General features: G+C 43.2%; 1 protein-coding gene across 1 annotated transcript in view; it reads right to left on the reverse strand.

Moving 5' to 3' along the window:
- LOC115473059 (cytochrome P450 2D15-like) overlaps nucleotides 1–10,984 on the reverse strand; it is a 105,909-nt gene extending 94,925 nt beyond the window's left edge. The window contains exon 1 of the mRNA XM_030207692.1: nucleotides 10,550–10,984. Within this exon, the coding sequence (XP_030063552.1) occupies nucleotides 10,550–10,762 (213 nt within the window). The 5' untranslated portion in view covers nucleotides 10,763–10,984. The remainder of the gene's footprint in view (nucleotides 1–10,549) is intronic.
- Nucleotides 10,985–14,865: the final 3,881 nt, after the last annotated feature.

The raw sequence follows: 14,865 nt of genomic DNA on the forward strand, positions 1-14,865 counted from the left end.
TCTCGTCCACGCTCTCATTACCTCTCGCCTCGACTACTGCAACTTACTCCTCACTGGCCTCCCACTCAGCCATCTATCCCCCCTTCAATCCATTCAGAACTCTGCCACACGTCTTATATTCCGCCAGAACCGATATACTCATATCACCCCTCTCCTCAAGTCACTTCACTGGCTTCCGATCAGATACCGCATACAATTCAAGCTTCTCCTCCTTACTTACAAATGCACTCAATCTGCTGCTCCTCACTACCTCTCTACCCTCATCTCCCCCTATGTTCCTGCCCGTAACCTCCGCTCACATGACAAATCCCTCCTCTCAGTACCCTTCTCCACCACTGTCAACTCCAGGCTCCGCCCATTTTGCCTTGCCTGGAACAACCTTCCCCAATCCCTACGACAAGCCCCCTCCCTACCCATCTTCAAATCCTTGCTTAAAGCTCACCTCTTCAATGCTGCATTCGGAACCTAACCTTTCGAACCTATAGGTTGCCCCAATCTGTCAGACCTATCAGATTAACTGTACATTTGTCTTTTAGATTGTAAGCTCTTCGAGCAGGGACTGTCCTTCCATGTTAAACTGTATAGCGCTGCGTAACCCTAGTAGCGCTTTAGAAATGTTAAGTAGTAGTAGTAAGTAGTATCTGCTGAAATTCAGCGGGAGATAGCCGGCTGTCTCCCGCTGAATATTCCCGGTTAGCTCTTAGTGGATAGCCAGTTATATCATGCGATATAATGGGCTATTCACCAATTTTCAGCATCAATAGAGGTCTATCTTTGGCCACTATGAACTTAGCTGGCCAACGTTGAATATCGACTTGGCTGGCTATGTTCTTAGCAGCCAAAAATGAACCGTATATTCAATTGCAGTCACTGAAAACGGCCTGGCACTGAATATCCAGCATCACCGCCGACTGTGGTAGTTAGCCAGGCTAACTCCCACAATCTGAATATTGGCACCCTAATTTCTTGGTCCCTGATGCAGATCGTCAAAACGCTGGCCACCGTTGAGCCTAGATGCTTGACAGTTTCACAGATAAGCTTTTTGTAAGTCAATTCTGCAATATTTAAGAGTTCATTCACAAAGGAGGTTTTGTTTTGTTTTTTGCCTGTGATTGATTTATACATAAGAGGTGTGAATACACCACAGCATTCTGAGGCTTTTTCCTCCTTTTTATTATCAGTATTTATGTTTCTGTGAAGTTTCTTTTCATTCTTTGGCTGTTGCTGCCCTTCACAAGCCCCAGTAGTTTTTTTTATATAAAGAGATTTAATTGACATTCACAATATTGCTATAAAATGGAAAGTACTAGTACTTTTTATTTGTTTCACAATTATTTGATATTCCACTAATCAAGACAATAAATAAGTGATTTGCAGTATTCAAGAAAACAAGAGAAGAAAAATAGTAGAAGACACAAAAGGGGGCATAGTTACAATAACAGTAAAATAGTAGCCAAGGCTTATGGGTTGTGTGAAGAATAACTAAAACACGGAAGGTTGAAAGAATAATGAAATGATCAGATAAGATAGTGATGGCACCATCCAGGAATGCCAGAGAGCGCAACCGGTAGGCAAGCCCAGGATCTACCAAGAGTAGGGACATAGCAGAGGACAACCCAACCAAAATGTCTCACCCAACGCAGTCAGAGGGAACGGTCTGAATAAAATTAAGTCTTCAGCGCCTTCTTGAACTTATTAAAGGAGGATTCCAAATGAATAGCAAGTGGCAGGTGTTCCCCAGGGAAGGTGCAGTAACACAGACCAATTCTTTGACCGGGCACCCCAATTACATGCCACTTGTGCATATAAATGTACAGAATAATGGGTTTTCACCTACTTGCACTTACGTGTGTAAATTACAATAAAGTGCTATTCTGTGAGGGGTGCATAAGCGGCACAGCACATTGATGCAAGGGCGCATTCGCATGGGTGGATCATGGAAAGGGCGCAGACAGTGCTTTCACTTATGCACCACCCCCCTTTAATACTCAGCACTATTCAACCAGCAAGAAACGGCTCCTGGTGGTTAAATAGCAACAGGCTATCTGCGAACATTCAACAAGAGATAGCTCCCACTGACCACTGAATATCCTCAGTCAGTGCATTGCGGCTAACTGGTTATATCATGTGATACACCCGGCTATCCACTAATATTCAGTGCATTGCCAGCTAAGTTTGGTGGCCAAATCGAGCTGCCCAAATAGCAGGATCTATCTTTGGCTGGTTTCAATTTAACTGGACAGCACTGAATATTTGCTCGGCCAGTTAAGTTTAAACCAGCCTAAAGTAAACCAGATATTCAATGCTGGTCACCAGAAATGGCCCGGCACTGAATATCCAGCCTCACCACTGACCACAGGAGTCAGCTAGGCTGCCTCCCACGGTCTGAATATCAGCCCCACAGTCTATAGAATACTGTAGGTTGGGCAACACTCTTGGTACATCTAGACACCTGCACTTACACCATGTCTATGGCTGGTATAACTGTGGGTGTATAAACATAAAGGGAAGGGAAAGAGAAATGGGACTTGATATGCTGTCTTTCTGAGGTTTTTGCAACTACATTCAAAGTGGTTTACATATATTCAGGTACTTATTTTGTACTGAGGGCAATGGAGGGTTGAGTGACTTGTCCAGAGTCACAAGGAGCTGCAGTGGGAATTGAACTCAGTTCCCCAGGATCAAAGTTCACTGCACTAATCACTAGGCTACTCCTCCAAAGGCACACTGATGCCATGTTACATTCATATTCTATATCGGAATCTAAGCACCCAGATGTCATTGCAGAATATGCTCTCACCACATGGCATCAATGGGCCTGAAAGGAGGTACCCACTTATAGAATCATTACCCCTAGTGCATTCAAGGCAAACGTGCAAATGAGAGGGAATAGTAAGAAGGTTATGAGGAGCACAAAGACCTTCCAAGGGTACAAGGTACAAGTGCAGAGTAGAAAAAAGGAAACAAACCAATGTAAAAAAACTCGATGAGCAATAGTGAGCAGTTTGAATGGTATCTGGAAAGATATTGCATACAAGAGTGGAGTGAGCCTATCAAATTTCTTTGCTCCAAGTAGTAGTTCGACTAAAGTGTTCTGAATGAGCTGTAACCTCCCAAAATGCACAATTTTGAATCTCTCGTACAAAGAATTGCAATAATCCAAGCAAGAAATGATGAGAGCATAGATGAGAAGATGCAGTGCTTTCTCATTTAAGAGGGAGCTAATAGAATTAATCTGTTTAAGTGCAAACATTTTTTCACCAAATTAGAAGTGTGTGGATCAAATGTTAAATATCTAGGATAAATCCAAGAACCTTAAGGGTCATATTCAAAGCGATTTAACTGGCCAGAAACAGCTCTTGGTCAGTTAAATCACTTGTGCAGGGCTATCTGCTCATATTCAGTGGCACTTAACTGGTTATTGCCACTGAATATTTCCACAGACTGCTAAAGTGAAAGCCGGCTATTTTGTGAGTAGTTCAGGGGCAGAGTTAGCGCTTAAGTGCCTATATCCAGTACTTACCCACCTAAGTTAAGCGGCCAAATCGGACTGCATAAAACACAGTTCTATCTTTATGTGGTGCCACTTAAGCTGAATATCGCACTTAAGTGCATAAGAGATAGCCGGTCACATAAACCCGGATATTCAATGCTGGCGCCTGGACATGGACCGGCATTGAATATCCAGGAATTACAACAGCAACAGTTTTAAAAAAAATATTCGCTGCCGCTGGATGAATATCCTTCCCTTAATGGAATCTTTGAATAGAATTTTATGCCCCACGTAGTGGGGAACAGTAAAGGGCAATATGCCAGAAAAACAGCACAGCATCAGTCTTTGAGGGGTTCAACTTGTCATTTTTAGCAAGCCAATCTACAATTTTGTCAGGTTTCAGAAATATTTCAGAAATTAGTCTAGGGAGGAGTGATCCAAGGAAAAGAGAAGCTGAATGTTGTCTGCATAAATGAAAAATGTGAACCCAAAGAACTGAATAGGAAGAAAAGGCCCAAGAATGGAACCATGTGGACAGCATAAGGGAGACCAAATAAGTATAACTTGAAGGATCTGTGCTCCAAGTAAACCGGAACCACATAAAGACAGTACTCGAAAGCCAGAGACTTGAAAATCTGTGAAGCAAGAAAGAATGGTCAACAAGATCAAAGGCAGCTGAGAGGTCAAGTTAGAAGAAGAACCTCCTGAACTTTGTCTAGGTTGATCTGGACATAATTTAGCAATGCAAGCAGAGCACATTCAGTATTATAGTGGAGACAACAAAAACAGTTTACCTCAGATGCACGGTAATGATTTTGTCCGGATATGATGTAAGTTGTTGATAACAAAATTCAGAAGATTAATATGCCAAGGACAAAACATCCTACTACTGCAATTCGACATGTCAAGCACCTTCGACCTAGCAGACCACACAACAATGATGACCCTACTTGACAATATGGGAATTAGCGAAGCAGTGGTAGCCTGGTTTAAAGGCTTTTTAAGAACCAGATCCTACATTGTGAAGATGTCTAACCAATTCTTTGCCTCCTGGATCCCCGGTTGTGGGGTACTACAGGGATCTCAAATATCACCTATATTGTTTAATGTAATGATGGTTCCACTCAGCAACAAACTGGAGCAAATGGGTTTTAACTCATTCATTTATGCCGATGATCTATATACCTTTCACAGAAACATCAGCTAAGATTTAGAAAGGTCTGGACCTTATAGAAAAATGGGCCACAACCTTCAAACTTCAACTAAACAAAAATAGAACCAAATTCCTGGTTCTAGCAAGTCCACACAACCCCACTTCTTACCAAAACTTCACAACTGACCAACAAATGTACAAAATCAAAACACAACTACAAATACTAGTAATTATTCTCAACAAACATCTTGCTCTAGAAAGCCAAATATCAGCAATCACAACAAAGAGTTTCAGAAATCTATGGAAAATGAGACAGATCAGAGACTACTTTCCTAGACAATCATTCCATCTAATAGTACAGTCGCTGATACTATCCCAACTAGACTATTGCAATGCAACATATGTAGGATACAAAAAAAGCATACTAAAATCGCAAGACTGATACTCAAAGAAATCAAAATACAAAAGAGCAACACCACTACTCAAAACGCTACACTGGCTCCCAATCAAGGCAAGACTATTTTTCAAAGCTAATTTTCAAAATACCATTTGGCATGTCCCCAGATTACATGCTAGACCTGATTGACCTATCCCCAAGAAACGCAAACCCAGGAACCAGAAGCTACCTACTACTTCACCTACCAAACTGCAAAAACATAACATACAAATCCGTCTACACAGCAGGATTCAGCTATCTGTGATCTAAATGGTGGAACTCAATACCCACAATCACAAGAAGCATCACAAGCTATTTCCAGTTCAGAAAAGAACTAAAGACATACCTTTTCAAGAAATTCTATAGCTAACCACACACATTAGTAATGTTCTACACCACCTTATAATTCATAATGCACCAATGTAACACTATCTATTGAAAATTGTAAGCCACGTACATCAATGTAAACTCAACAATTGTAAACTGTAAGCCACTTTGAACCAAAATTTGCTTTTGGATAATAGTGGGATAGAAGAATGAATGAATGAATGAATGAATAAGCAAGTACGTTAGAAACTGGATTATTTAGAGGGGAAAGTAGGGTCAGCTTTAAAGTTATTCAGATGGGGGTAGATGATAGCCTGTATCCATGCAGAGGGAAAAAGCTGATCCTGACAACATAGCAGAGGTATGGGAAAAACCAGGATATCCTGGTTGTTGAATGGAGCATTGTTGCTGCAATGTCATCTAAAAATAGGGAGAGGAAAGAACTTATTAGTTTATTAGTTAGCAAGAATGAGCAGATTGGATAGGCCATATGGTCTGTTTCTGCTGCCCTAATACAGCTCTTCAGTAATGGTATAGCTAGGATTGAATGGACTTCTTTTAGAGGAATCAAGATGGGCCACTAGGAGAAAATTAAACTAATGTTCAACCGCCCAAGTGCAACCTCTCAACATGAATGTAGTCCAATGTTTTCTTGGGAAATTTTAATTTTTATAAGTTGTGATGCCATTTCTTGGACCTGCACCACAAAGAAAAGGATGATGGATTGCATCACATCTGAAAGGGAGCCCTATGTGAATGAAACGCCGCTGTAACACTATTTCATTTGTCTGTCTGTGATTTTTACTCCTCCTAGTTCTTCAGCTCACATCTTTCTAACACCAGAAGATCACAACATTTTTATGCTGGGTTCCTAAACTAGAAGAGTCTTCAGAACACTAGAGTTAGGAGTATGTGAGGCTTTCTTAGAGCAGGCAAAAAGGGGCTGGATAGTAAAGCTATCCCCATTCCTCCATTATCGAGATTTCATAGTTACTCTCGCCAGACATCAAACCAATTAAATCATTGTAACGGAGTTCTCCATTAGACTAAGTTGGAAGTTGAAGCTAATTTATCTTTAGCCATGCCAATACAACAGAGTAAACCCTAAACACATTCCTTTCTCCTTACACCCTGAAGCTTTAGAGGGATGTGGTGGGTAATCATGCATGTAAGTGTCTGAAAAGTCATAGAAGAGAAATTGACCAGGCAAAGAAAGTCAGTGGCTCAAGTCCCTTTCTCCTCCTTCAAGTCCAACATCTGCAACTGCATTTTAACACATTTTTCCTCACTCAATACATATGACTAATGCACTAACTAGTGCTTCTCTTCGCATCTTCTCAGGTGCACATTTGGTAATTTTTAGTCAAATACATCATTACTTTGTCAAATTCCACTGTCCACCTCCCCCTTCTTTCCCTCCCCCTCCTCCCCCACATATCAGCATTATTTTCCCTTTCCTTCCAGAACTCAAACAGCGCTCTGTATCTACTGCTGCTTGCTTCTTCGCCAGCTTCCTTCTTAAATCAGAACTATCTGGATATGGTTCTCACATTAGACATAGTAGCAGGCAAGGTGATGCTCAATGATTCCTCCTGCTGGTGGGAAGTCAAAGAGAACAAAACTGGAATCCGCAGCAGATGTAACCTGCCATAGACTTTTTTTTTTGCAGGGGACCAGGCATTCATAACACCTTGATTAGGAAATTATTGGAAATGAAAAAGAACACCCCTTTATGTTAGAATAGGGATTTCCCACTGAGGTTGGAAGTGTAAGAGTGTTGGGAGGAAAGGAAAGGGGTCTTAAATGTTTTGGACAGTTTTTTTTTTTTTAAGTATGGAAGGTGGGATCCCTTATAGGATCCCGTGGGACAGATTTCATTTGCCCATTGGAGAGCTTTTCAGTATAACTAGGTTAGAAAATTGTTGTTAACAGTGGATAAACAAGATTTTCAGAAGTCTGGCAGCATAATGGAATCATCTTGGATTTCTAGGACAGTTAAGGGAGGGATTTCTACAATTTATAAAGCAGTTCAGGGTGCTCTTGTGCTGGGTAAACACTTGTTGAGATGGGAGGAGGATTTGGGATATCACCCTGCTAGAGAAGACTGGCTTGATTTGTTTGAGGGATTTTCCCAGGGGTTGATTTCAAGTAATCTGACTGAGATCAAACTATAAAATGATTTATAGATAGATGGTACCACACCCCCAAGAAATTACTGTTGCGTTATAAACAGGGAACTTGGCAATATTGACACCATTGTGGGGCACGAGAAACCTTTTCCCATAAGTTGTGGTCATGCCCCAAGATAGTGCCATACTGGGATCAGGTGGTAAACCCACCTTTTCACTGCTGCTTTTAGCTCCTAGCCACAACTCAGTTGCCCTCCACTTGTCCCTTCCTTCCTTCTCACCCAGTATTTCCCTCACCCGTAACTGTCTTGTCTGTCTGTATTATTTAGATTGTGAGCTCTTTTGAGCAGGGACTGTCTCTTTGCATCAGGTGTTCAGCGCTGCGTGCGTCTGGTAGCGCTATACAAATGCTAATAATAATAATAATAAATTGGGCTATTCAGTTGGGACTGCACTTTTTAAAGGAAGTGGATGCATGTCTGTTGGGCTGGGTGGATCCAGGGGAAACAGAGTGTTATTGCTTTGCTATGTTATGCTGGCAGATCGAATGGCAGTGGCACAGGAGTGGAAGGAAGTGAACCCCCTGGAATATACAGTATGGGGGAGAGACTGAGTCAGATCTACTTGACATCGCCTGATATAACCCACTAGCCACTAACTGGCAATATTCAGCAGATAAACGGCTATGTGGCATTTAACCGTCCAGGTGCTGATCCTGATCGGTAAAACATCATTGAATATCAGGGGGATTGTATTTATCTCATGCATAGTCATTGTGGGTATCCTGAAAACCTGACTGGCTAGGTGTGTTCTGAGGACTGGGTTGAGAACCACTGCCCTAAGGTGAGCACTAGGAACAAAGAACCATGAGCTATTGTGAGTAGAGAAAGAATACTGGGAGCACTGCAAAACAGCATGTGAGAGAAGTGGAAACCATTATGTAACGTACAGTGGTGTTCCTTGGTCAGCTGCCACCCGGGGCGAATCGCCGATGCGCACCCCCCCCCCCCCCCCCCGATACAGTATCGACACCCCACGTGTGCTTCACCTCCAAGCCCCCCCTCCCCCGGGTGCATTGCTCTTACCTCCTGGGGTGCTGGGAGCAGCCGCACGGCTGTCAGCTCCACCGGTTCCCTGCTCCCTCTGCCCCAAAACAGGAAGTAACATCAGAGGGAGCAGGGAACCGGCAGAGACAGCAGCCGCATGGCTGTTCCCTGCACCCCTCCTGCAGCATGCACCCGAGGCAGAACGCCCCCACTGTCCCGCCCTCGGTACACCGCTGGTAACATATGCTCTGAAGACTTATTATTTTATAAGAGGAGGAAAGTGGATGCTAAGAACCCTTGGAGAGGACAGTGTCACACACCTGAATAAGAACATAAGAATAGCCATACTGGGTCAGAGAGACCAGTGGTCCATCTAGACCAGTATCCTGCTTCCAACTGTGACCAATCTAGGTCACAAGTACCTGACAAAATCCCAAGTAGTAGCAACATTCCATGCTACCGATCCCAGGGCAAGCAATGGCTTCCCCATGTCTATCTCAATAGCAGACTATGGACTTTTCCTCTAGGAACTTGTCCAGACCTTTTGTAAACCCAGATACACTAACCACTGTTACTACGACCTCCTGCAGATTTCCAGAGCTTAACCATTTGCTCCTATGGTTGGACAGGAATTGGCTCCCATATTGCATCCCACTGCCCCTCTGTAAGTGCCTGAGAACATGGGAGAGAGCACAATTCACAGGTGTTCCTTTTTCTCTTTATTATATTTTTATTGGTTTGAATTGTTAACCACTTTGATTTTATAAAAGGTGGTAAATCAAATGTGAATAAACTACTTTACAGATCTTTGATACTTTTTGCAACTATCCTACTTTGTTTCTATAGACTACTAGTAAAAAAGCCCCGTTTCTGATGCAAATGAAACGGGGGGGGGGGGGGGGGGGGGGGGGGAGGGGGCTAGCAAGGTTTTCTTCTGTGTGCATGTGGAAGTGTGTGTGTTCCTGCCCTCTCTCCCCTCCCCCCTCTGAGTCCTTCATTGTTACAGAGAGAGCGATTTGATTTCCTGCTTTGCTGTTTTCCTTCACTGTTTGTGTTAGAGAGAGAGAGAGCAAGGGCGGGGCAGACACTCATGGGGAAACCGGATATCTCTCCCCCTTCACACTTCCGGCTGGAGGCTTCATAGAACGTTGGTGTTGCCTTTTATATATAGAGATTTGCCTCATCATTTTCATATCCTTGTTATGGTATACATTTTGAGTTTCACTAATACTGTACACCTTCTTCCTTCCCTTTTTCTTTTAAAGTGTCATTAGTGTGCTTGTCAGACATTTTGTTCTAAGTGAATAAACAGCCATCAGAAGACCCTTTAACTAGTCTGTCTTCTTGGGGAAAGCATTTTGCGGAGATCTGAGCAATTTTCTAGACGCTACCAAAATACATTTGTATATCTGCTTCTGAGGTTACCCTCAGTCCCTCCTATCTGAGAGGACTGCTACACTGTTTTCAGATCCTTAACACTGTAGAGGGTGAAACAGAAAGGGCAAAATCAGGGAATTAATTGAGCCTTATGTACCACCATCAATAGGCTGGTGGGCAATCTCTGGCTCTTTTCTGAGTTCACTAAGTACCAACTATGTCAATGCTGTTCAGTTCTGGGGGGTTCTCTACACCAGGGGCATAGCAGACCTTGAGGTGGGAGGGGGCCATAGCCCAAGGTGAGGGGGCACATTTTGGTCACCGCCCTGCCACCCCCCTCTGCCGCCACTGTACATCTTGGCAGGTAGGGGTCCCCAACCCCCGCCAGCTGAAGACTTCATCCAGCGCTGGACGAAGTCTTCAGCTGGCGGGGGATGAGGACCCCCGCCAGCCAACCAAGGGCCCAGAACAAATTTGGTTGGCCCAGGCCCCCACCATGGCCCCAACTAGCTACACTACTGTTCTACACACATCAGGTTTGAGCTCTGATAGTTTTGGGAGAAAGTAGGTTATGTTATGCATCCTTACCTGTGTGAAACAAATAGGCAGCCTTTTAAAATCCATTTGAAGAACATTTCCAAAAAATGGCAGAGGGGTAGGTCCTGGAGGAAAATGGTTCCATATCTTCCTGCGCTTCATGAAGTCAAAAAGGAGGACAAAGACGGTGAGGAAGACTCCCAGGAAAGTGACATTGTTACAGCAGGAGGACAGCAGGGACTGGGGCACTGATAACAGCTCCATGCTCCACCGTACTTATCTGTCTTCCTGTTTTTCTCAGTCTCCAGGGCAGAACAACAGAGCAGCAAACAATGCAAAGTATTCTGGAATGATCCAGGAACACTGTAAATGGGAAGAGTTATATACGGGGGGGGGGGGGGGGGGGGGGGGGGGGCAGACCTTGTTTTGTTAATTATTACAAATCAAGCTCAAAGAAGTCCATGCTTTGCCCTAAACAGCAGAACTGGTGTGGCTTGTTGTTAATTCACTTCTTGCAGTGTCAGGTTTCACTTAGAGCCACCCAGATTTCTGCCAAGAGGCTTTTTTTTTCCTGTTCATGACAACACAGCCAATGCCCAGCCCACACTGTACAAGTGTCCATGCAAAAGTCTTTGTATAAAATTATACTGTATGAAGGACAGTTCCAGGCTCCTAATTAGCATCTATTAACTGGAAAACAAGTGTGCATATTTCTGGAAACTGCTCCATTCTGAAGAATTCTGACAGCTGTTACGGGTTTTACATCCATTGCTTTCAATGGAAGCAAAACCTGGACTGGATCAATGTGTCCTCCTTTTTCTGGGACCATATGGTAACCCTAATTTGGAAACATTGCTGGTTTGCTTTCCATTACAATGTGCTGTTTATCTTCCCTAGAAAATGTTAGAAGTCGGGTCTACAATTCACTTGCTTGTGTATAGTTCACTTTCACAGTTGCTTTGTGGGTAAGCAGGCTTGCTTGTGGAGAAGGGGGCCTAGGGCTCAAATATCCACTATTTCTCCCAGCTCCTTCCCATCCTTCAGCAGGAGTGTCTCTGTGCCGCTCCCTGATCTGAGGATTACTCTTGGTTGGCTTCTTGATGTTGCCTGATGTACAGCTCACATTTAATGAAGAGTGTGTCACAGCAGTTGCACTATTGACATAGCTGAGAACTTTTGAATTGTGGTCACCAGGAAGAGGGGCGGGGTGGGGGTACATGAACTTTATCTTCTAATCTCTCTGTTCCAGTGGCGTAGCCAGAAGGCAATTTTTGGGTGGGCCAACAGGTTGGATGGGTGGGCACTAGACAGTGGTGTGCTGGTGAAAACATTTAAATGATCCCAGGTTCCAATCTAATTCATGTTTAATGTGGGATAAAATGCCATAAATAAGTAAATAAATATAAACAAATATAAACTTTTAACGTTGAGCACCAGATTCTCAAAGTGGACATATTCCAAATACTATAATGAAAATAAAATGATTTTTTTCTACCTTTGTTGTCTGGTGACTTTGTTTTTCTGATCATGCTGGCCCAGTATCTGATTCTGCTGTTATCTGTCCTCTTAAATTCATTTTCAGGGCTTCCTTTCCATTTAGTTCTTTACTTTCCTCCTTTCTTCTTCATTTCTTGCCCTACATCCGTAAGTAAAAGCTGGGTCCTCCGCAGACTTGACTGTCCAGTGGATTCAGCTTCTGCCTATTTTCTCCATCCATGTGTAGTTTTTCTCCTCTCTTCCTTTTCCCTCATCTCATCTCCTTCCTCTCTCTTCCCTCCCCTCCATCCATGTCCAGCATTTCTTCTCTCCCTTCCCTCTCCTCCATCCATGTCCAGCATTTTTCCTCTCCCCCCTCCATCCATGTCAAGCATTTCTCCTCTCTCCCCTCCATTCATGTTCATCTCACTTCCTCTCTCTTCCCTCCCCTCCATCCATGTGCATCTCCTTCCTGTCATACCCTCCATCCACCCATGTCCAGCAACTCTCCTCTCCCCTGCCCTCCAACCACCCATGTCCAGCAACTCTCCTTCTTACACACCTCAAGGGCTTTATGTGCCTGGAAGAGCGACTCCTCTGCCACCTGCCCTCGGGCCTCCAGCTCCCCTGTAAGCTGCTGCTGCTGCTTTAAGAATTCACAAATCATGTCCTCTAACGGTCCCTGGACTTTTCTAAGTTGATCTTCAAGAGGCTGCAAATGCTTGTCCAGCAATGCCTCCATCAGCGCCGCTGCTTCTGCAGCTACCTTAAAGAGACCCATGCGGAGCTGGGAGAAGGACCTGTCGGATTCGCAGGGCCGCCATCTTGTCATTGGGCGGTCGATTCCACATAAAAACATAACATTTCCCTGCATAGCTATCAGATCAATCTGGAGAATACAGCACACTCCTACAAAAGCAGTGCTTAATCTGCCACCTGATCTCCAACCTTGCACTGAACTCAGAGCACTCACAAACCACCCACCTTTCCCCACAGACACAGCCTAATAGCTTCTTTCTTCAAATCACAGATTCACCTTCAATCTCCCCCTAATAGCTTCTTTCTTCAAATCACAGATTCACCTTCAATCTCCCCTCTGTCCCACTTTAAAACTCTTTCACACTATTTCCTGACACCCTTATAGGCTTTCTCATTTAGTACAATTCTCAACACAAAGCACATCCTCTCTCACTCTTACCAGGGTAGGCAGCCATGTGTCCTCTTAGTACCTTTGCATACAGACTCTCATTCCACCTTCCATGACCTTAAATTCCCTATAACTTAACTATTCCATTCACTGCATGCAGGGACATACCTCTGTTTCAATCCAAACCAAACTAAATTTGGTTTAAAATTTCTCACAGCTTTCTATTAGTACAGCTCTCACTCACCTGAAACACACCAGTGTTCCCCACATGTATACATACGATAACTGATGAAGCAAGGTCTCACTCTATTGTTCTGATAACTGCGCTGCTATAGAGGAAAAGACTTCAGAATCGCGGTCTCAGCTGATGATGCTACTAGCTAAACAGCTGACCGCTTAGGCTCTGCGCGGCTAACATTTCGCCCACGCTGGCTCAAATCTTCATTAGTCTCAAAAACCTCTATGCACAAGCAGTAATATTTATATTATATTTTATTTTTAAATTTTTTTATATATATCTACTGCTATGCTACAATGGTACTCTACAAAGTACTTAGCTGTGGCTTGCACTGGAGTTGATATACGTGTCCGCACCCGACGGCGAGCTCCCGCTTCGCTCTTTGCTTCTTAAGGAGCCAGACTAAACAACTCTTCACCGTACCTACAATAGTACAAAAAAGTGTACAAATCAGACTTCTTCAAAATAGAGGAGAGTAGTTGGTTAACTCACATACTCCGGAAACTCTGGTTCACCTTCCAACACCGCCAACTTTCACCATTCTCATTGCTGGCGTTGAACGGGAAGTAGTTGAAATACTTCCTGTTCAACGCCAGCAATGAGAATGGTGAAAGCTGGCGGTGTTGGAAGGTGAACCAGAGTTTCCGGAGTATGTGAATTAACCAACTACTCTCCTCTATTTTGAAGAAGTCTGATTTGTACACTTTTTTGTACTATTGTAGGTAAAGTGAAGAGTTGTTTAGTCCGGCTCCTTAAGAAGCAAAGAGCGAAGTGGGAGCTCGCCGTCGGGCGCGGACACGTATATCAACTCCAGTGCAAGCCACAGCTAAGTACTTTGTAGAGTACTGTTGTAGCACAGCAGTAGATATATATAAAAACATTAAAAAATAAAATATAATATAAATATTACTGCTTGTGCATAGAGGTTTTTGAGACTAATGAAGATCTGAGCCAGCGTGGGTGAAATGTTAGCCGCGCAGAGCCTAAGCGGTCAGCTGTTTAGCTAGTAGCATCATCAGCTGAGACCGCGATTCTTTTTTTATTTTATTTATTTATCATTTTACTTAATTACATTCACATTTATCACATAAATGTAAGGAAATACAGAAATTAATATAAAAAGGAAAACATTTTCTCTCAACAATATTTATTTACATAATTGTCCACAATTGGAAGATCCAAGATCAGGAAAACAATCTTAAAGAAAATAAGAAAAACTCAAAATGGTTAATCTTACACTTCACATTTTCTGAGGGAGGAAGGTTAATCGGTTATTGCAGCCGGTACAGTGGTAACTGAAGGAAGTTGCTGCAGAGGATTCTTCATCTGTTTCCACAAACTCTTATAATTTCTTAGGTTCAAACAAATAAGTAACAAGGAAATAAAACACTTACAAGGGAATCGCGCTAGGAAGGTCCCACCTAGGGCAATGATTCCTGGCTTAAAAGCCAAGACTTCACACCTCCCAGTCTGCGATTCCCTTGATATGTCAGGAAATATATGCAT

The sequence above is a fragment of the Microcaecilia unicolor genome, chromosome 1 (genome assembly GCF_901765095.1).
Source record: "Microcaecilia unicolor chromosome 1, aMicUni1.1, whole genome shotgun sequence".
NCBI lineage: Eukaryota > Metazoa > Chordata > Amphibia > Gymnophiona > Siphonopidae > Microcaecilia > Microcaecilia unicolor.